The sequence below is a fragment of the Pollachius pollachius genome (genome assembly GCF_949987615.1).
Source record: "Pollachius pollachius genome assembly, chromosome: 4".
NCBI classification, from domain to species: domain Eukaryota; kingdom Metazoa; phylum Chordata; class Actinopteri; order Gadiformes; family Gadidae; genus Pollachius; species Pollachius pollachius.
In genome coordinates this window covers 28,773,699-28,794,384 of record NC_136937.1, presented here as the reverse complement: position 1 = coordinate 28,794,384, position 20,686 = coordinate 28,773,699, and the positions used below count along the sequence as shown (strand labels likewise).

General features: G+C 43.2%; 1 protein-coding gene across 5 annotated transcripts in view; it reads right to left on the bottom strand.

Moving 5' to 3' along the window:
- lrrfip1b (leucine rich repeat (in FLII) interacting protein 1b) overlaps positions 1-18,319 on the bottom strand; it is a 31,853-nt gene extending 13,534 nt beyond the window's left edge. The window contains exons 1-5 of one of the 5 annotated variants that reach the window (XM_079735057.1): positions 17,736-18,319; positions 9,537-9,623; positions 3,723-3,767; positions 3,188-3,238; positions 1,170-1,250 (exon numbers count right to left, since the gene is read on the bottom strand). In XM_079735057.1, coding sequence (XP_079591183.1) covers positions 1,170-1,250; positions 3,188-3,238; positions 3,723-3,767; positions 9,537-9,623; positions 17,736-17,825 — 354 coding nt within the window. In that variant the 5' untranslated portion in view covers positions 17,826-18,319. The remainder of the gene's footprint in view (positions 1-1,169; positions 1,251-3,187; positions 3,239-3,722; positions 3,768-9,536; positions 9,624-17,735) is intronic. The other 4 variants (XM_079735059.1, XM_079735058.1, XM_079735060.1 and 1 more) reach the window with 4 other exon arrangements.
- Between the last annotated feature and the right edge of the window lie 2,367 nt (positions 18,320-20,686).

Genomic DNA, 20,686 nt, shown 5'->3' with positions numbered 1-20,686 from the left:
ATCAATCAGCCGATAGTGTTATCCAAACGATCACGATGGAGTGGTGAAACATTGTTGCTTCTGAACGTTCCCCAGACAACATTCTCCACATCTCCATGACAACCGCTGACCTCTTGGCAACAAGCTATTGATATCCACCAGGAGCCGCTCATGTGCCTGCTAGCAAACACACGATAAGATGTACTTGACCGACCAATCAATTAGCCGATATCCATCAATACCACGACAGTCCATACAGTCAAACACTCCAAGGACGTCATCATTCAACCTGAGACTCTAGCCTTCCAACCAGCTCATATACCAGTGTGATGAGTTCCACAACTACTCTCTATAGACGACAACGTCACGACCACGAGGGAAGACAAGACATGCAGAGGTGATGGAGGACACTGGGAGAGAGACAAAAAACGAGAGAGAGAGAGAGAGAGACACCAACCCTTTGACCTTGAGAGCGAGGGCCTTCGCTAAAAAGCATTGAAGGCTACGGAGTGCAAGAGAGACAAAAACAAATAAACAACAATAGAAAACTCCCAGGGATAGAGGGTTAAAAGTTAGAATTGTGATATAGATGCCTCCTAGAATAGAACCTGAAGAACAATTGAGCATTAGAGGCACACTGAAGGGACAGCGCCTTCACTGGTGAAACTGTATAATTGCATGTGTTCCTTCTGACTGACGCCAAGCAATGCCCCTTTCCTTTCATTGGCTGAGGGCGACCCATGTTGTTAGTTATAGATCCGAATATGAGTTGAATATGAGGTCTAATATGAAAACCAATTTGAGAGACACTGTGGTTTCTAAATTAGTTATATTGGTCCATTAATAAATGTCAATGCAAATTGATTTTAAATGGAAGGATCCAGCCGGCAATATCTGAGAAGTATTCTACATTTACTACACTTAGGTGTGTGTGTGTCTGTGTGTGTGTGTGTGTGTGTGTGTGCATCCTTGTGTGTGTGTCTGTGTATGTTTGCTTGCATGCGTGAGTCTGTCCGACCGATTTCAGTGAGTGTGCGTGTGACTGACCGATTGTGTGCGTATGTGTGTGTGTGTGTGTGTTGGCATGTTTTTTTAAAAGGCAGCGCAGCTGAAGGGGCAGAAGAGGCTGTAAGGGGGGGCTGAGGAATATATAAAGGGGGCTGGGGTGTGAGCGGGAATGGGGGACACACCCGTCCGTTGTGAGCCGAGCTTTGGTGTCTGAGAGAAGGCAAGCTACTGCTGCTGCAGTGGAGCTCCGAGGCCGGCGCCCCCTGGGGACGGAAACACGCATCACGTGAGTGACCGAGGCACGGTCGCACGGGTCAGAGAGAGAGAGAGAGAGAGAGGGAGAGAGAGGGGGGGAAAGAGGGAGACAGAGAGAGAGAGAGAGAGAGAGAGAGAGAGAGAGAGAGAGAGAGAGAGAGAGAGAGAGAGAGAGAGAGAGGGAGAGAGAGAGAGAGACAGAGAGGGAGGGGGAGAGAGAGAGAGAGAGAGGGAGGGAGGGAGAGAGAGAGAGAGAGACAGAGAGGGAGGGGGAGAGAGAGAGAGAGAGAGAGGGAGGGAGAGAGAGAGAGGGAGGGAGAGAGAGAGAGAGACAGAGAGGGAGGGGGAGAGAGAGAGAGAGAGGGAGGGAGGGAGAGAGAGAGAGAGAGAGAGGGAGGGGGAGAGAGAGAGAGAGAGAGGGAGGGGGAGAGAGAGAGAGAGAGAGGGAGGGAGAGAGAGACAGAGAGAGAGAGAGACAGAGAGAGAGACAGACAGACAGAGAGAGAGAGAGAGACAGAGAGACAGAGAGAGAGACAGAGAGACAGAGATACAAAGAGACAGAGAGAGAGAGAGAGAGACAGAGAGAGAGAGGGAGAGGGAGAGACAGAGAGAGAGGGCAGGATGGAGAGAGATGGAGGGAAAGGGATGGAGAGAGATGGAGAGAGTGAGACGGAGAGGAAGATAGAGGGCGAGGGAGAGTAATACGCTTAGGAAAATATTGTGGCGGCAGAGAGAGGAGAGGTGAGAGGAGAGTCTGGTCTCAAAGGAACACACTAAATAAAACACGGAAAGTGTAGAAGGAAAACTAATCAGAAGACCGTCATGAGATGGATGAAGTTTATATAGATTGAGGAGATATGGGTGAAGTGGATGAAGCTATAGGACGTCGAGCTTAGGAGATATAGGTATAGCAGACGTAGGTGCAGGGCATATACAGGTAGCAGGTCAAGATATAGGAGAGGTAGGTATAGGAGATATAGACAGGATATATAGATAAAGCAGATATATGTATAGGAGATATGGCTAAATGTTCTATGGATATAGGATATATAGCTCTAGAATATCTAGATATAGGCTATGTAGATATATGAGATATATATTTAGCCGATCTAGATAAAGTGGATGTAGGTAATGGAAATACAGATATGGGATATATACATAGAGAATAAATATCTAGCACATTTAGATGTAGGTATAGCAGAGGTATATAAAGGAGTTATAGATAGAGGCTATATAGTTGGAGTTCTAGATATAGAAGATATGGGGTGTATATGAGTTAAAGTTATGGAGAAATGCATACATGATGCATAAATAATTCATAGATTAAAAAGCTTGCAAAAATTCATGTGAAAACCTTTTCCCTCATTTGGAGCAAATGTGATCATTATTGATGTTATAATGTTTCAGGCTGAGATGTAATATGTAACTTGGATTTAATACCATAATATTAATTGTTCATTAGCAATTTAGCTACTGAGTGATTAGGTGATCGAGGACTCTACCAGGTAAGAGGAACGTACAGTTTGAACCGTTATCCTCAACACATATATGTATGTATATGTATAAAATATATCTTTACAAATTCAGCATATATCAGGTGTGTTGCTGTTGGAGTGAGATCGTTTGGTCTGCTGACCAAGGTGTCTCCAGTTGTTGACAGTACAGAAAGAAGGAAGGATATAAAGAGAGAGAGAGAGAGAAAGAAAGATAGAATCGAGAAAGTAAGAAAGAAAGAAAGAAAGAAAGAAAGAAAGAAAGAAAGAAAGAAAGAGAGAAAGAAAGAAAGAAAGAAAGAAAGAAAGTGAGAAAGAAAGAAAGAAAGAAAGAAAGAAAGAAAGAAAGAAAGAAAGAAAGTGAGAAAGAAAGAAAGAAAGAAAGAAAGAAAGAAAGAAAGAAAGAAAGAAAGAAAGAAAGAACATTTCTTAACAGCAGAGGTCAAACTCACCCTGAAGCTTCCCCGGCTTCCAACCGACATCCTCTCCTCATCGTCTGAGATCTGAGGTAGGTCACACACACACACACACACACACACACACACACACACACACACACACACACACACACACACACACACACACACACACACACACACACACACACACACACACAGTGTGTCAGACATTGCATCACTAATTTAAATAATTGCCAGCTGGTTGCTGAGGCCACGAGCCTACGAACTGTGAGATCAACAGAGGACGGCAGGTTGACACGCCTGCGCTCACACACCTACTGGTATCGTTATGATTGGTTATTTGAGAAGAAAACATCTGAATAATAACAAAGCAGATGTTTGGAGGAGTTAATGTGTTTAGTTGTATTGGATTGAAGGAAAGAGATGGACAGGAAGGAGAAATAGAGAGAGAAAAAGAGAGAGAGAGACAGACATAAAGAGAGAGATAGAGAGAAGGGGATAGCGACAGAGAGAGAGAGCGAGAGACACAGAGATAGAGAGACAAATTGAGAGACAGAGAGATACAGACCGAGGTATGTCTTCTTGAAGGGTGAGAGTACCTCTCGCTCTCCTCCTGGTGGCCCCGGGAAAAAGAAAGAGAGGAACAAAGTGGACATAAACAAGTGCAATAAAGAGAAATGGAAAGAGAGAGACACGTACACACACACACACACACACACACACACACACACACACACACACACACACACACACACACACACACACACACACACACAGACATACTAGTGATGGGTCGGTCACGAACGATTCGGTCAGAACGAACGAATCCCGAAGGTGAACGACGAGAATTGATTCCCAAAACCAGAGAACTGATTCTTTTTTTCTTTTCTTTTAAACGTATAACAAAAATATGGTCACGTAAATAAAATGTACAAACAAACAGAGCTTCGTTTTCCTGCGACCTTATATTGATTGAGTCTAAAACGTTCTCATCGATTCAGCCAATGAGAGCAGGTAGCAATCGTGTTGCCATGGCCCATGGGTAAACAAATGATAAGGCACCACCACCCAAGTTAACTAATATCGCTGTAGGCTTCAATATCATGCAAGCATTTTATGTTTTCTTTTTCTTTTTTATTTTACAAGACAATTGCATGATTTAAGAAAGTATTGATTTTACCTACCATTACGAGTCTCATTTGGTCTAGTTGCTAACGTGCTTCACTGCTTATTAGTGCTACATGGAAGACACCATTTAATTCTAACTGCACCCCATTATGTATTATGGATATTTATGAAAAAAAAGGCACGTATGTGCTTTATATATACAGTGGGGCAAAAAAGTATTTAGTCAGCCACCAATTGTGCAAGTTCTCCCACTTAAAAAGATGAGAGAGGCCTGTAATTTTCATCATAGGTATACCTCAGCTATGAGAGACAAAATGAAAAAAAAAATCTAGAAAATCACATTGTCTGATTTTTAAAGAATTTATTTGCAAATTATGGTGGAAAATAAGTATTTGGTCAATAACAAAAGGTCATCTCAATACATTGTTACATGCCCTTTGTTGGCAATGACAGAGGTCAAACGTTTTCTGTAAGTCTTTACAAGGTTTTCACACACTGCTGCTGATATTTTGGCCCATTCCTTCATGCAGATCTCCTCTAGAGCAGTGATGTTTTTGGGCCCTCGCTGGGCAACACAGACTTTCAACTCCCTCCAAAGATTTTCTATGGGGTTGAGATCTGGAGACTGGCTAGGCCACTCCAGGACCTTGAAATGCTTCTTACGAAGCCACTCCTTCGTTTCCCGGGCGGTGTGTTTGGGGTCATTGTCATGCTGAAAGACCCAGCCACGTTTCATCTTCAGTGCCCTTGCTGATGGAAGGAGGTTTTCACTCAAAATCTCACGATACATGGCCCCATTCATTCTTTCCGTCACACGGATCAGACGTCCTGGTCCCTTGGCAGAAAAACAGCCCCAAAGCATGATGTTTCCACCCCCATGCTTCACTGTAGGTATGGTGTTCTTTGGATGCAACTCAGCATTCTTTCTCCTCCAAACACGACGAGTTGAGTTTTTACCAAAAAGTTATATTTCGGTTTCATCTGACCATATGACATTCTCCCAATCCTGTTCTGGATCATCCAAATGCTCTCTAGCAAACTTCAAACGGGCCCGGACATGCACTGGCTTTAGCAGGGGGACACGTCTGGCACTGCAGGATTTGAGTCCCTGGTGGCGTAGTGTGTTAGTGATGGTAGCCTTTGTTACTTTGGTCCCAGCTCTCTGGAGGTCATTCACTAGGTCCCCCCGTGTGGTTCTGGGATTTTTGTTCACCGTTCTTGTGATCATTTTGACCCCACAGGGTGAGATCTTGCGTGGAGCTCCAGATTGAGGGAGATTATCAGTGGTCTTGTATGTATTCCATTTCCTACAGTTGATTTCTTCACACCAAGCTGCTTACCTATTGCAGATTCAGACTTTCCAGCCTGGTGCAGGTCTACAATTGTGTTTCTGGTGTCCTTTGACAGCTCTTTGGTCTTGGCCATAGTGGAGTTTGGAGTGTGACTGTTTGAGGTTATGGACAGGTGTCTTTTATACTGATAAGGAGTTCAAACAGGGGCCATTAATACAGGAAACAAGTGGAGGACAGAGGAGCCTCTTAAAGAAGAAGTTACAGGTCTGTGACAGCCAGAAATCTTGCTGGTTTGTAGGTGACCAAATACTTATTTTCCACCATAATTTCGTCACCCTCTTAAAGTAATGGCCTAAGTCACCTTTTTGCCAAAATGATTTTCTTGCCTAAATCAGCTCTTTGTGATGCTAGCCACCTCTGGTAAAATCCCCAACATCCTCAGTTGAACAGATCATGTCATCATGTTTAAGAGGGTGACGATTTGCAAATAAATTCTTAAAAAATCAGACAATGTGATTTTCTGGATTTTTTTTTTCATTTTGTCTCTCATAGCTGAGGTTTACCTATGATGAAAATTACAGGCCTCTCTCGTCTTTTTAAGTGGGAGAACATGCACAATTGGTGGCTGACTAAATACTTTTTTGCCCCACTGTATGCTTAACATTTACACTTAACCAGGGCAATTTCGCCAGAACATTAGAAAGTAGTAGGCTACATGCATGTTGATTAACATTTATTCCATAATTTCAGATTCCCTGGCAAATGACGTAACAGACTATCTGACTTAACAAGCTAATCAAACGAACGAATCAAACGAACGAATCGTGATGGTGAACGGAACTGAAAGAACTGATTCCTGGAAAAGAATCGTTTTGCCCATCCCTAATACATACACACGCACATGCACACGCACAGACACACATGCGCAAACACACGCACTCGTGCACACAAACACACAGACATGCACACACACACACACACACACACACAAGCCAGATATATAGTCGTGCAAATGCTGCAATATATACACAGCGTGCACACACACACACACACACACACACACACACACACACACACACGCACACACACACACACACACCTTTTAACATGCCAGCTATCTAGTATTGCACATGCTGCACCAACACAAAAACACACAGACACAGAGACACACACACGCACTCACACACACACACACACACACACACACAGAAACACAGACACACCATTAACTTGCCAAATATCTAGATGTGCACATGCTGTACTACACACACAACACAACACCATAATGCAGGTCTTAATGGGGGTTGGGGGGGGATTAGTAGGGATTGGGTGGGAGAAAACCTTTAGTATTGGAGGTTCTCAGACTAATCCACGTCTGACCCGCCCCTAGCCCTGCCCCCATGCAGGCAACCACAACAACAACAAACTGACAGGCTTCTGCAGTAGCTAGTCCAGAACCACCACATCGTCGCCATACACACCCTTGGAGCTTGCAAAGTACACAAAAGACAGCAAAGTCTACGGCTATTTCAAAATAAAAGCGCGGGAGGGTACTAGGTCACAAGTCATGCGGGTTCCACAGGAAGGACTCTGGCTGGGCGCGCTCCTACCATCCACTTTTCAATATGACGCCACTTGCTGTCCAGACCATAATACTTCTGATGAACAGCCAGGAGGGGAGCGGAAGGCCGAAAAAGGGCGGGAAGGAAGAAGAGATGTTAGAGGAGCAGACGCTGGAGAACAGCTAGAAGAGATGTGAGAGGAGAACAGCTAGAAGAGACGTGAGAGGAGAACAGCTAGAGAACAGCTAGAAGAGATGTGAGAGGAGAACAGCTAGGAGAGACGTGAGAAGAGAACAGCTAGAAGAGATGTGAGAGGACAACAGCTAGAGAACAGCTAGAAGAGATGTGAGAGGAGAACAGCTAGAAGAGATGTGAGAGGAGGACAGCTAGAAGAGATGTGAGAGGAGAACAGCTAGAGAACAGCTAGAAGAGATGTGAGAGGAGAACAGCTAGAAGAGATGTGAGAGGAGAACAGCTAGAGAACAGCTAGAAGAGATGTGAGAGGAGAACAGCTAGAAGAGACGTGAGAGGAGAACAGCTAGAGAACAGCTAGAAGAGATGTGAGAGGAGAACAGCTATAAGAGATGTTAGAGGAGAACAGCTAGAGAACAGTCAAAGAGACGATTCCAGGTCAAAACCAATCACATCTAGGTGAGAGGGGTGCTTCAGTCATAATTCATAGATTGAGAGAGAGAGAGAGAGAGAGAGAGAGAGAGAGAGAGAGAGATGGTGACAAGATAAGTTAATGAACAAACCTGTTTGTTAGTGTCGAGTGGCTACATAATATAAAATGGAAAAGAGTGGAGATTGAGGAGGAGGAAAAGTCCTACCTTCTGAGAGTTATACATCTAGAGAGAGAGAGAGAGAGAGAGAGAGAGAGAGAGAGAGAGAGAGAGAGAGGTACAAGGGTAAGTCAGGGGAAAAGTGTGGAATAAATGAGTGAAGAGAAATAAGGCAGTGGGAGGGAAGGTGTTAATGCATTCAGAAACACTCAGACGGGGTTGTACTCTGACATGCGTAATCTCCTGTAACTGTTGGCACTTCTCAACTTAACTAACTCCATCCCTGATTAATTGCGACTACTCTGTGTCAATGTGGAGGAAGTGTGTTAGTGTTTGTCGCTAGGCAAGCAGATTCCCATATTGATGAAGACACCACACATTTCTGTTTTTGTGTGGTTTTCTTGAACTGCCTATATCATGGGCTTGTTTGTCGTTTGGACGACGAAACTAGATTTTGAGACTACAATGCTGTATCACGGAAGTCAATTACACTGACAGGCAAAACATTGATGAGCTAAGCATTTCTTTAGGAAAACAAATGAGTTTGTCAACAAGCGCACATGATGTCGTCGAGATGAGATCACACACCCAGATGTGAGCGAAGTGCTCCCCATTGTTTACATTTAGACGGTATAACATCTTATCAACCTCCTGGATTCAAAAACGGATTAAAATAAGAGCTCCATTCCTGGTCGTCTCGGTAACCTCGTCCTCAAACCCCTCAGTGCCCTGTCGCCTCAGATTGAACATGATGCCAGGTCAATATTAATGTGTTTATGTCCGAGTTAATATGAAATTCATTAATATCAAAGTTATTATGAATATGTCTGGTTCCGTTTGTGTGATTAATGGGTGATCGCCTTTGTGTTAATTTGCTAAATTAAATGATCAAAAAAAATTAATCACATTTCACATAAATCACATATATCCTTAATGTCATCTCACCAACACATTTCCATTGAAGCAATACATAAAGTTAAACGTAAAATGTTTCTGTGGATTTTTGCAGAAATGTTTTTAAATAAAACAGCATCTTCCATAAACAAACACCATATGTCTGTCAATATCTATTTTTCTGTCATTGTTGTTGTGTGTTAGGGTTTTTTCCTGTTTCCTTATTAATGTTACAAAAGTTACTTTGAATGACTCACCATATGGGAATGAAGGGAAAACAAGGAACCGACCACCGAGAAAACAGGAGCCTCTCAGTCTATAGGGACCCTCTCTGAGTCTAACAGGACACTCTCTCAGTCCACCAGGACCATTTCTGCATCTACCTTCCCTTTCAATCACGGCTAAATGACTCACGTCAGAGTAGCTCTGTATTCATAGTGCTGGCTTATCTTCTATGGATTCCTTTGCCACAATCACCACTGTGACCTTTGACCCCTGAGATCTCGGGTTGAAAAACTCACACAATAGGTTAATCAATATGTAGGTTGATTAGATCTCCTATCGACTCTCGAGGTGTGTGTCTGGTTTTAACTTGAGGGGAGAAGGGGTGAACTCTCCCTAGGTAGCGGTCCACAGGTTGACCCCTGTAGAGATGTGGGGGGGCCGTGATGGGGCTGAAGGGACGTGAGGATGACAAGGACTTGAGTGTCCAAGTGGTGCTCACCTCCTTCTGCTGTCGCTCCAGCTCCTTCATCCGGATCTCACGGGCCTCGGCCCGGGCCGCCCGCTTGGCCGCCAGCCGGGCCTCCGCCTGGAGGAGAGGGAGGGAGGGAGGGGTAGAGGTGCAGAGAGAGAGAGAGAGAGAGAGGGGGGGGGAGAGAGAGAGAGAGAGGGGGAGAGAGAGAGGGGGAGAGAGAGGGGGGGGGGAGAGAGAGAGAGAGCGAGGGGGAGAGAGAGAGGGGGAGAGAGGGGAGAGGGAGAGGGAGAGAGGGAGAGAGAGAGAGGGGGAGAGAGAGAATGACAGAGAGAGAGAGAGAGAGAGAGAGGGGGGGGTTGGAGAGAGAGAGAGAGAGAGAGAGAGAGAGAGAGAGAGAGAGAGATTGAGAGAGAGTAGAATTAGTCTAAAGTAGTTAGAGCTATGAATGTCCTTTATGGACAACATGATTGACATCATAGCCTCACTCTTGTTTTTTGTCCTAAATCTGGGGTAGTCAAATGGAGTGGATTGAAATCAGGGTTTGCTAACTCATACTTGTACAATATAATACTCACACTACAGGAAGGTTGAACTATTGTATAAAAGTATAAAATATTCATTTTGCTCCCTTGCTACAGCCTTTATTATAAAGTCTAGATTCGCTCCCCTGTTCTGAATAAATGAGCAGAAAGACATACGAGGTATAATAAGGTGTGACTTTATTATAGTGACGGAGGCATAAGATGCCTGGCAACAGCAGCCTGAGTCTCTGTGACTATAAGCCCTTGGCCACCAGAGGGCAGCAGAGCCAACTGGATGGCGCATCCACGCCGTCTGAGAGAATGTGAATGAGCCAGCGATTTAGTGCGGGAAACCTGATTGTCACACCCAGAGAGACAACGCCCTTCAGCTGGCCCACATACCAGCATCACACTGGTACGCCACTGTCATTTGTTGTCCTGTGTGTTTATGTGGGTGTGGGTGTTTGAATGTGTCTGTCTGACTGTCTGTCTGTCTGTCTGTGTGTGTCTGTGTGTGTCTGTGAGTGTGTGTGTGTGTGTTTGTGTGTGTGTGTGTGTGTCCTTGTGTAAGTCCTTTATTGAAATCGGATAGATTTCCCGCTTGTCTCATTCACCCGCTATTTTACATGGTAGTTATAGTGGTATTAGACACTACTAATACTACTACTATTACAACTACTACTACCAAAATATTACTAGAAGTAGTAGCAGTAGTGGTCATATTTCTTTATTTTATTTTTTGCATTGCTTTCAAGAGTCAGCCTTCGGGAATGGTTGGCATCACCAGTATGCTGGGGTTTTTGTGTCTATGTAATCTGACAGTCACATACTCCATGAAATGTTAATGCACACGCACACGCACACACACAGAAACACACACACAGTGGAATGGTGACATTCCCATGTGTCACTCAGTGGCTGGACTAAATAGTCTTTCACAAGGTCAGTTGTCTGCTTTATCTTTGAAATAAACACGCGTCATAACTACACCACTTTGTCAACCGAAACATCATGATTTATTTGAAAGCTGTTGTATGTCTTTCACGCTGTTTTTATTTTAAGCAGCAAACCGCCAACATAGTGACATTAGAGTCGCCTCCCCCCCCCCCCACCCTCCTCCATACAACATTGACATACGACGTAACGCAAAGAAACGTTAATTTCTTTGCGTTTGTCACGTGATGCTACTTGGATAGGCTGTCTCCCTTCCTGAAGGAAGGTGATAAAGGATGAAGGTAGGTAACTGAATAGGGGTCAAGGCTATAGGACGCCTCCTTGAAGCGGGGACCCAGCCTCAGTTTACCTTGTTAACCACAGCATGGAAAAAATCCACTGTTTGATGACTCACCGCAGTACCAGGGACATCAAAAGTGAAGACACACACACACACTATCGAACACACAGTCTCTCACATACACTCTCGCACACACACTCTCTCACACACACACACACACAACAACAGCACCCAGGCCAGATGTGTGTGTGTGCGAGAGAGTGTGTGTCTGAGAGTGTGTGTGTATTTTTGAGAGTTCTTTCCCAAAGAACATTTGAAATTGTGAAACAGGTGCAATATTCACTCACATACATACAAACAAACAAATGCATCATCTCTCTCGCTCTCTTGCTCTCTCTCTCGCTCTCTCTATTGCTGTCTCTCTCACTTGCTCTCTGTTGCATTCCCCCTGTCTCACACACACACACACACACACAAACACACACCCCACACACACACACACACACACACACACACACACACACACACACACACACACACACAAACACACACCAGTGCCCAACCTGAACTCGGAAAAAGTGTTTATTTTTGGGGAAATTATGAATGGCACAAAATGAAGGACACTTTCTACGTCACCCAACTTAACTCACACACATTATAAAACCCTAGTGACTAAGACCGCAAGTGAAAACGTACAAGCTTACAAACTACAAAACAAAATTTACAAACTGTTATTATTTTGCGTTAAGCCTTGCAAGCTGGAATGGCTTCACATACCGGGTGCCCAAGAACTTAAGAGAATAAGCCCCACATAACAAGCGTGACCAAGGCAAAAACCAAACCAAAGAAACCCTTCCCCAAGTCAAAATGATTGATGAGGGAATAATCTGCCACTTCCTCCACTGCCAAGCAAACAGCCAGGTATAATAATAACAAAAAGACAGTGTTGTGAGCAAAAGGAGGAGCACAGGGGCCCATATGGGAGGAAAACAGCGGTCCCCTGCCTTCTCTCATCATCCTTTACCCCAGTAAAGACTGAACCCGCAGTAGGCCTCATTCATACGTCTAGTAAGGGCAGCGCAAAAACACGGTAGCACTGCTTATAGCAGATTGACCCGGACACATGATAGGTAGTACTGTGGTTAAAGCGAGTCAGTCCACGGAGCATTGTAGAATGCAGATAAAACCTGTTAGACAGCCTTTGAACACTGGGCTCTGCGCAGGGGACAGGTTTAAAAACCTACCCAGAGAGAGAGAGAGAGAGCACCTGTGTTCAGAACGGTACAATTGCAATCCACAAACAATAGGGTGCAAGATGTAGGGAGATTCAATGGAAATGACCTCCAGCCACGCTAAACGCAGTAGAAATACAGGCTCCTTATCTCTGGCCTTCTGATCTCTGTCTAACCTCAAACCTGCTAGGTGGTAAACAGTCTAAGTCTGGAGAAACATGCAGGGCAGCGGTTATGTCTCGACCTAATGTACTTCACTTATTTTGATGTGAAGACTCATCACACGTCAACCTTCAAATTCAGTGACAAACTATCTTTTGAAGGCACTTAATGTACATACGTATTGTATGTTGTACGTCCTGGCACTTAATGTACACACTTGTTGTGTGCTGTACGTCCTGGCACGTAACAATAGCACTTAGCATTGTGTAGCGTCTTATCCTAGCTATCTCTGTTGTTTACATGGAATGGGTTAACCAAGCAATTGTTAGTGCTTGGCCCTTGGTTCTATGAACATCCTTACTGTACCGACAGCGATATATTGTTGATCTCTTTCTTTTGACAAATGGACTTATTGTGAGTCACTTTGGATATAAGCGTCCGCTAAATGCCCTTAATGTAAATGTAGATTTAGTGCCCTAACCATGTAGGCCGATACTCCACGAGTTCGATTCCCACCTGCATGCGTTCCGACGCCATAAGCGTTGGCTCTCTTCTTCAGCCCACCGTCCTGTCCCTCTACGTCCATGAAGGCACAGAGCAGCACGACAACGCAAGGGTCCCTTACATGGGAGACGACATGCCCCAGCCATTGGTTCTTACTCCGCTAGGATGTGCGGCGTTGTTACACATCTCTCCAGTAGCACGGATCACGTGACCTACTGACAGTGAACAGTGTGTGTGTGTGTGTGTGTGTGTGTGTGTGTGTGTGTGTGTGTGTGTGTGTGTGTGTGTGTGTGTGTGTGTGTGTGTGTGTGTGTGTGTGTGCATGCGTGCGTGTGTGTGTGTGTGTAAAGGCGACTCTAAGGTTTAATCCCTTCCTCTTTAGGCAGGCCAAGCCGGTCGCCAGTCCTCAGCATCTTAAAGAGGCGGCTTAAATAGGGCGGTAAGAGTCAAGCGTCCAAAGAAGTCAGCATGGTGTCTCTCTCTCACCGACCAGAGAGCTGTGTCGTACATTCACTCATTCTGTTACCCCTCCTGTATGGACCTATGGTTGGATAGGGTTTCACCGTTTGTTGTAATAGTTTCATCTTCGTGTCTGTCTGTCATTATGACCAATCACCCTCCTAAATGTCCCAGCTGGAAGAGGGGGGGGGTTGTTTTTTCTACCCTAATCATCAGAGGGCTGAGGGTCACCGTTAGGGTTCGGGTTAGGGTTAGGGTTAAGGGGCTTTCGTATTATGTATCCTGTGAAGCCCTTTGAGACTGGAACTGTGTTTAAGGGTTATATAAAGCATTCCAATAAAATGGGCATGACTTTTTTGCGAGACACTTTGGAACTATTTTATCTTATACCATTTTATCATAGTTCATTCTGAAGGGTTTTACCTCTTTCCAAGAGTATTTGTTTCGGGGGGGGGAATAGTGTGTGTGAGTGCGTGTGTGAGTGAGTGTGTGTGTGTGTTCACTTCCCATGGTCTTCTTGCGACTGATTATCTTGATATCATCATCCTTTTTCGCAAGAGTTAATCAAGTGAGCGTTAACAGAATCCTTCATTCTGATATGAATACACCGTGGAACTACGCTTGAACAACTGTTTGGATGGTACAAAGGTTGAATGGCCTGTTGAGCCAAACTGTACAGACCTAGACCCCCCCGTTCATCACTAAGGTTAGGGGTTAGGGTGTTTCAGAGATGATTGAGTTTGACGTCTCCAATATATAAAAAAAACAAAGCTTCAGTAAACAGTGACCTTACCCTTATGATAAAGTAAACAGAGTGAATATAAGTGTATGAATACCTTACCCTTATGATAAAGTAAACAGGGTGAATATAAGTGTATGAATACCTTACCCTTATGATAAAGTAAACAGAGTGAATATAAGTGTATGAATGCCTTACCCTTATGATAAAGTAAACAGAGTGAATATAAGTGTATAAATACTTTACCCTTATGATAAAGTAAACAGAGTGAATATAAGTGTATGAATGCCTTACCCTTATGATAAAGTAAACAGAGTGAATATAAGTGTATAAATACTTTACCCTTATGATAAAGTAAACAGAGTGAATATAAGTGTATGAATGCCTTACCCTTATGATAAAGTAAACAGAGTGAATATAAGTGTATGAATGCCTTACCCTTATGATAAAATAAACAGAGTGAATATAAGTGTATGAATACCTTACCCTTATGATAAAGTAAACAGAGTAATATAAGTGCATGATTACCTTACCCTTATGATAAAGGGGATTTTTTATTGGTCACAATTTAAATAAAGGCTTTTGTATTCATTTATTCACGGGTAATGTTTGTCTATTACTGGCAGCCATTTGTGTGTCATATTATTAAGTACCATGTACATATGTGTACTTATTTATATTTATTTGTGTGGGAGTATCTTTTCTTGTTCTGCTTATTGGTTATAAGGTATACAGGCCAGTCTTGTGTAAATTCGATTTTAACCTCAGTGAGAGTTACTGTTTAATTAAAGATAAGAAAATATACTTGCCATATAACTGTGTGAGGAAGCCTCACACAGTTATAGTAAACTAGAGGACGTTTTAGTCACGGGGCCTTTGCGTTAGTCGAGCAATCACATTTTTTGCTATGTAAAGCATGTGTCTTTCCTTAGTAAGGGAGCAAGCCACACTATTGTTGTTCTGTGTCTCCATTGTTTTATTATTATTACTATTCTGTCAAATTTTCTGTAATTATCTCTCCCTTCAGTTTTTGAGGGATGTCAAATGAAATACACATATGTAAACAGGAAGAAAGCTGGTTTAAAAAAAGATGGTATGAATACTCCTTAATCATGCCCTACCTTAAGATATATTTTTTTATCTAGTAAAACAATGGCAGAATTATGCGCAAATTATAGTATGCAAATGAGACCAATCAGGTCGCTTCTAAGCAGCCCAGGAATTTCATACTTGGTAGAGAAGTACATGCCCCAAACTTGGTCTTTGGTTTTTAAAAAAAGTATGTCACAGTGCATATTAAATCACAACTGAATAAATATTGACCAAACGATGGCTCTATAATAAGGAGTGCTGCTGCCTAAACGTCTCCCTAGACACACAGAACTCATACCTTTAGCGGTGTGTATCTGCCAAGGTCAGACACAGGCAGAAGCACTCCTCTTTATAGAGCCATCGCTTGGCCAATATTTCTACACAAGAGGCCAAATACAAACTACCCTGATCCTAAGCGCAGCAAGGCTGAAACACAATCAAACGAGATACGTCTCACGTTTCTAACTGTCCCCAATGGGTGAATGAATTTTGAATGGATGAATGAATGCATCAAAAAAAGGAGGAGTATTAATGTTGATTATAATAATAATAACAACGGGGAAGGCTGCTCCCTGACGGTTGCATCAATGCTAACCCAGAGAAACGGTTGTGATGATGGTGAAGCTGATAAGTATGTGTGGAGCTGAGGACACCACTGCTGCAGGGAGAGGTTTAGGAGATGCAGGTCACACACACACACACACTCACACCCACCCACACACACACACACACATGAACGCATGCACGCACACACACACACACACACAGGGGGGCATGAAAAGCCACAGCTGTCAGTGTGCCGACTAGGTCAGGTCCAAACCTGATCCTGGCAAAGCTATCACACACACACACACACACACACACACACACACACACACACACACATGCACACACACATACCATGATTGCTCCCCTGTGCACCCCCACATGTTTCTCCAGGTCCCCGGTGTTTCTGTGAGTCTGTAAACAGCATATTTTGGTTGGTGTGTTTATGTTCAGCTAATACACACGCACAGTCATATTTTGTGCGTACATGACCAAATAAGGTCGGTATATATAGTGCCATACGGATTCTGGGGTGAATTATATCTTGGATTATATGTAAACCGCTAATATCAGGCATTAGCGGCTGGATCAAAGTGTGTCAGAAGTTGTTCAGCAACCTTATTGTATGACAGACATTTGAGACTGACTGCACCGGATCAGACTTCCTGAGTGAAACAGATATCTGACCGGGCTTGTATACATGACATGCAACCCACGGTTTGGTTCTTCCAAAAAGGGGCGATTACAGACAGTAGTCCAGCTTCATTCGAGAACGGCCAGGCAGGGCCACGTGGCTGTAAGGGTTAGATTGTGAACGTTGACCTTCATTCACTTTATAGTTCATTGTTCAACACTCAAATGCGTCATAATGTCTTAGTAGCCCATGGCAATGTTATGAACGTTAAAAGTAACTAATTTCGGATTTGGTTGCGTAAGCTTTGAATCTGAGGGCAAAATGGAACAGCTTTATCTTGACCCAAACGTACAGCTAAAACACAATTGATAAAGAAATGGAAAAATAAATATAATCCTGTTCCCAAACAAACGCGCTTGTCGCCGGACGTGTGAATGGTTTGAGCAGGCTGCATCAATAGTTCAAAGCCTTGTGATTTATCACTTCCTCCTGGAAGACCATACATCCCTTCCTGCAGGAGCGTGTGTGCCTCGTGACGTAGGCAGCAAACGGATGACCGTGTGATAAATATGCTTTTCACAACACCGTTGCATGGCTTCAGTTTCCACTATGCATGCAACACACGCATCAAGCCCAAAAACAAACCCAGGAGATCACCCTGTTATAAAACGCGTCATCACTGTTTTGGTTGCATATTCACCGCCCCATCGTTCACATGCATGTGGACATGTCGGGCGGCAACATTTTCCAGCAGCATTCTTGACTATGTAGGCCAAAGCCAACGTCTCAGCTTGCAGCCCGAAAATAATAGAGCTTTTGTTCAGCCAGAGAGAATGCATAGTGTTGCCTTTGAGGGTCCCCGCGTCACGCATAAATTACACTAATGATTACTGCGTTTTGGCCACTGAAGGTGGAGTAGGTCAACTGGCTAACAGGGATGTTTACCGGATGATCTGTCCTTGATATCACACACACACACACACACACACACACACACACACACACACACACACACACACACACACACACACACACACACACACACACACACACACACACACACACGAGTTTGCCTACGCTTTGACAGAACCAGACCAACTTACCTCCCGAGCGATTTGGTTCAAGGCATCGTCCTCTGCAGTCAGCTTCTCCCGGTTAGGGTTCCTCCTCCTCCCGTTCACCTGGGTCCCCATGGCGAGCCTCTGTCAACCCCTCGGCTATATTTGCAAAAAACAAAACACGATTTCTGGGGGAAATTTCGCCAGCCAAATGTCCCCTGGGTTGGAAATCTCCTTTTTCACGTAATGCAAAAAAAAACAAGGAAAAAAGCACACAGAACGTGGTCGATTCAGTGTCGACACGATAACGCGTAACGTTTTAGGATTTGATCCACCGCGCTGTCGTTCCTGTCCATCGGGTCTCCCACGCCCGCAGTGGCCAATCAAAAGGTACCACTGGAGCCTGACCCATCAGACATGCATCGATGCCTGTTGCTGACGAGCACATTGGACGCTTGATGCTCCAACAACGGGGATCCTACGTCAGAAAACGACTCGTCAGCGACTTAATCCGCCCTCCATCCACCAAACCACATGCAACGTTTATATTTGATGCCGGAGACGCAATAGTGTGTCCACGGGCCGTCTCTCTTCCAGATAGAGCATCCCTTCGACCCCCCCACGGGCCTCTTGAGTCCTGAACGTCGCTCAAAAAAAAAGAGGGAGGAAACTTTTATTGCGAATTGATCCCTGATGACGTCGGCCAGAAGATGTATTCACGTTCCGGGGCACGGCCCTCTGCAGAGCACGCAGAATGGCATCCTCTGCCACCCGGGACCGAGCACCGTGCAGCCCGCAGCTAAGACTACACTCGACCTATTGTCCCAGCCCTGAGATATGTTTTCATTACGTTACCATATCCTGCAGTCAGGCCGATGAATGGTGCATAGTCGCAGACTTATGGGCGATTGAAAAAGACACCCGCGTGAAATAACGGTCTGATAAAGTGTAAAGGTATAAAGTGAAACTTAATTCATACTACGATTGGGTTTCTATTAGAGCAATTTAATAGACAATGTAATACATATGAATACAATAGATAATATAATACATATATGTTTTATTATAATATAATTGTACTTGTAGGCCTTGTGTAGTTTTACAGTTCCCTCTAGTGGTGAAGTAATGTATTACATATTTTAGCAAAGGTAATTTTGTCATTATATGAGTGTCACATCTAAAAGCAGTAGTTCACTCGCTTTCACATCGTAGCCTACCAACTATTCAATGGTAGGGTACGATGTTTATATCTATTATATAGTCTGTGATGTGCATTTGTGTTTCTTTTCCAGTGTTGGTTTTCTTCAAATTCTAATGTTTATATGCAGGTAATTCTGCGTTTTCAAAGCACCTTCCTTTGGTCACACCTCCGTCACAGCACCGGACGCGTAGCTGGTGCGTGACCTCAGGTGGTCTAGCTCCGTGGCACAACTGCACAATGTAATGAGAGACTCACACCGTGTATTGTGAGGTTTCTTGTATTGAAATAGTGAGTAATTGGCAAGGGCGTAGGAACCGGGGGGGACGGAGGGGACGTGTCCCCTCCAATATTGGAGACAGCCGCATTTGTCCCACCTAAAAATTATACCGGGGGAGAAAAATATTTTATTTTATTTTGAAAGCGCAACACAGCGTCTTGTCACCGCTTCTTATTCTAAAGAATTGATTTGATATTTATCAGTTCATTACTGCCATTCAAAATGTGTTTTCCTTTACAGTTACAAATGTATCTTTTTAGTAGAATAAAATATATTTGTGAATTTTTTCAGTGGTTAATTTATGACATATTTCTTTTCAAACCATTAACGGATCTGTCAGGTTTCCGATATGTGTCCCCCCCAATGTTAAACTCATTCCTACGCCGCTGGTAGTTAGTATCTTTTATCTGCAGCCACACCAAATCGATTGGTAGCATCTGAACTCTAACTCAAACTCCATCCCCAGACTCCACATGCAGAAGCTACGGGAGACTTGTCAAGGTGATGCCAAGGTAAGCCTACAAGGAGTTTTTTTTTATATATCATCTGTTATACCTCTCGGCTGACAACATACAAAAAAGCCATTTCTTCCTGAGGGCCTACTACCTAATTGATGTGCCGTTCGATCAATGTCCTTAAATGATAACCTCAACGGGTTTTTAAAATTAAATTAAAATATTGCATGCATCAGGCTCATGCCATCACAGAAAGATAGGCCTATCAAGAATAAAATGTTCATATGTTTTTGTTTGTGTTAAAATATTTGTCAATTTTTGCTACCATCTTTTACTGTTTTTCAATTTACTCTCTTTAGTGCGCTTAATATTTGTTTGTTGATTAGAAGATTATGGTTTGTTTTGCATGAATATATAATCAGATTTAGAATTTATCGTTGTTGTGAGCTTATCTTTGGTTTCTTATCTTTAAATTTGAGCTTATTTTAGGTTTTTCTGCTATATTTTATCTATTGACTTATCTTTGCCACCATGCATATTGCACAAACCCATTTAAAGAAGGAAATCAATTGAATCTTTCTGTAATTTGTTTATTTGAGATACAGAGAGCAGTAGGCTACAGTACAGTTGGAAAATAAAGTCAAGAACAGCCTTTTCTTTGCAATTCACTTTTACTACATTTTGTATAACCTATATCTGAATGAATCTTCTCTCATAATATTTTCAAAGACTTTCGTTTTTACAGCCGTGCGTGTTTGAACGATAGCATCATTTAATATACATCATGGTGTGAATCATAACAACAAAAATACGATTTTTATAGAATATTGTTCTATTTGTGTTGCATTTTCTTAAGATGTTTACAGTGTTTCTGCAATTATTTGTCAGAATACCAAAGTTATAAATATACTTTTGAAAATTATTAAATATAAATAGGAGTGTTTTAGAATGCTGAACATAACCAATTATAGTGATAGTTGAGTAATTTACAGATTTAAATCAACTCAATGAAGGCATACAAATATTTTTTAAAGAACAAAACAAAACTAATTCACATCTAGTG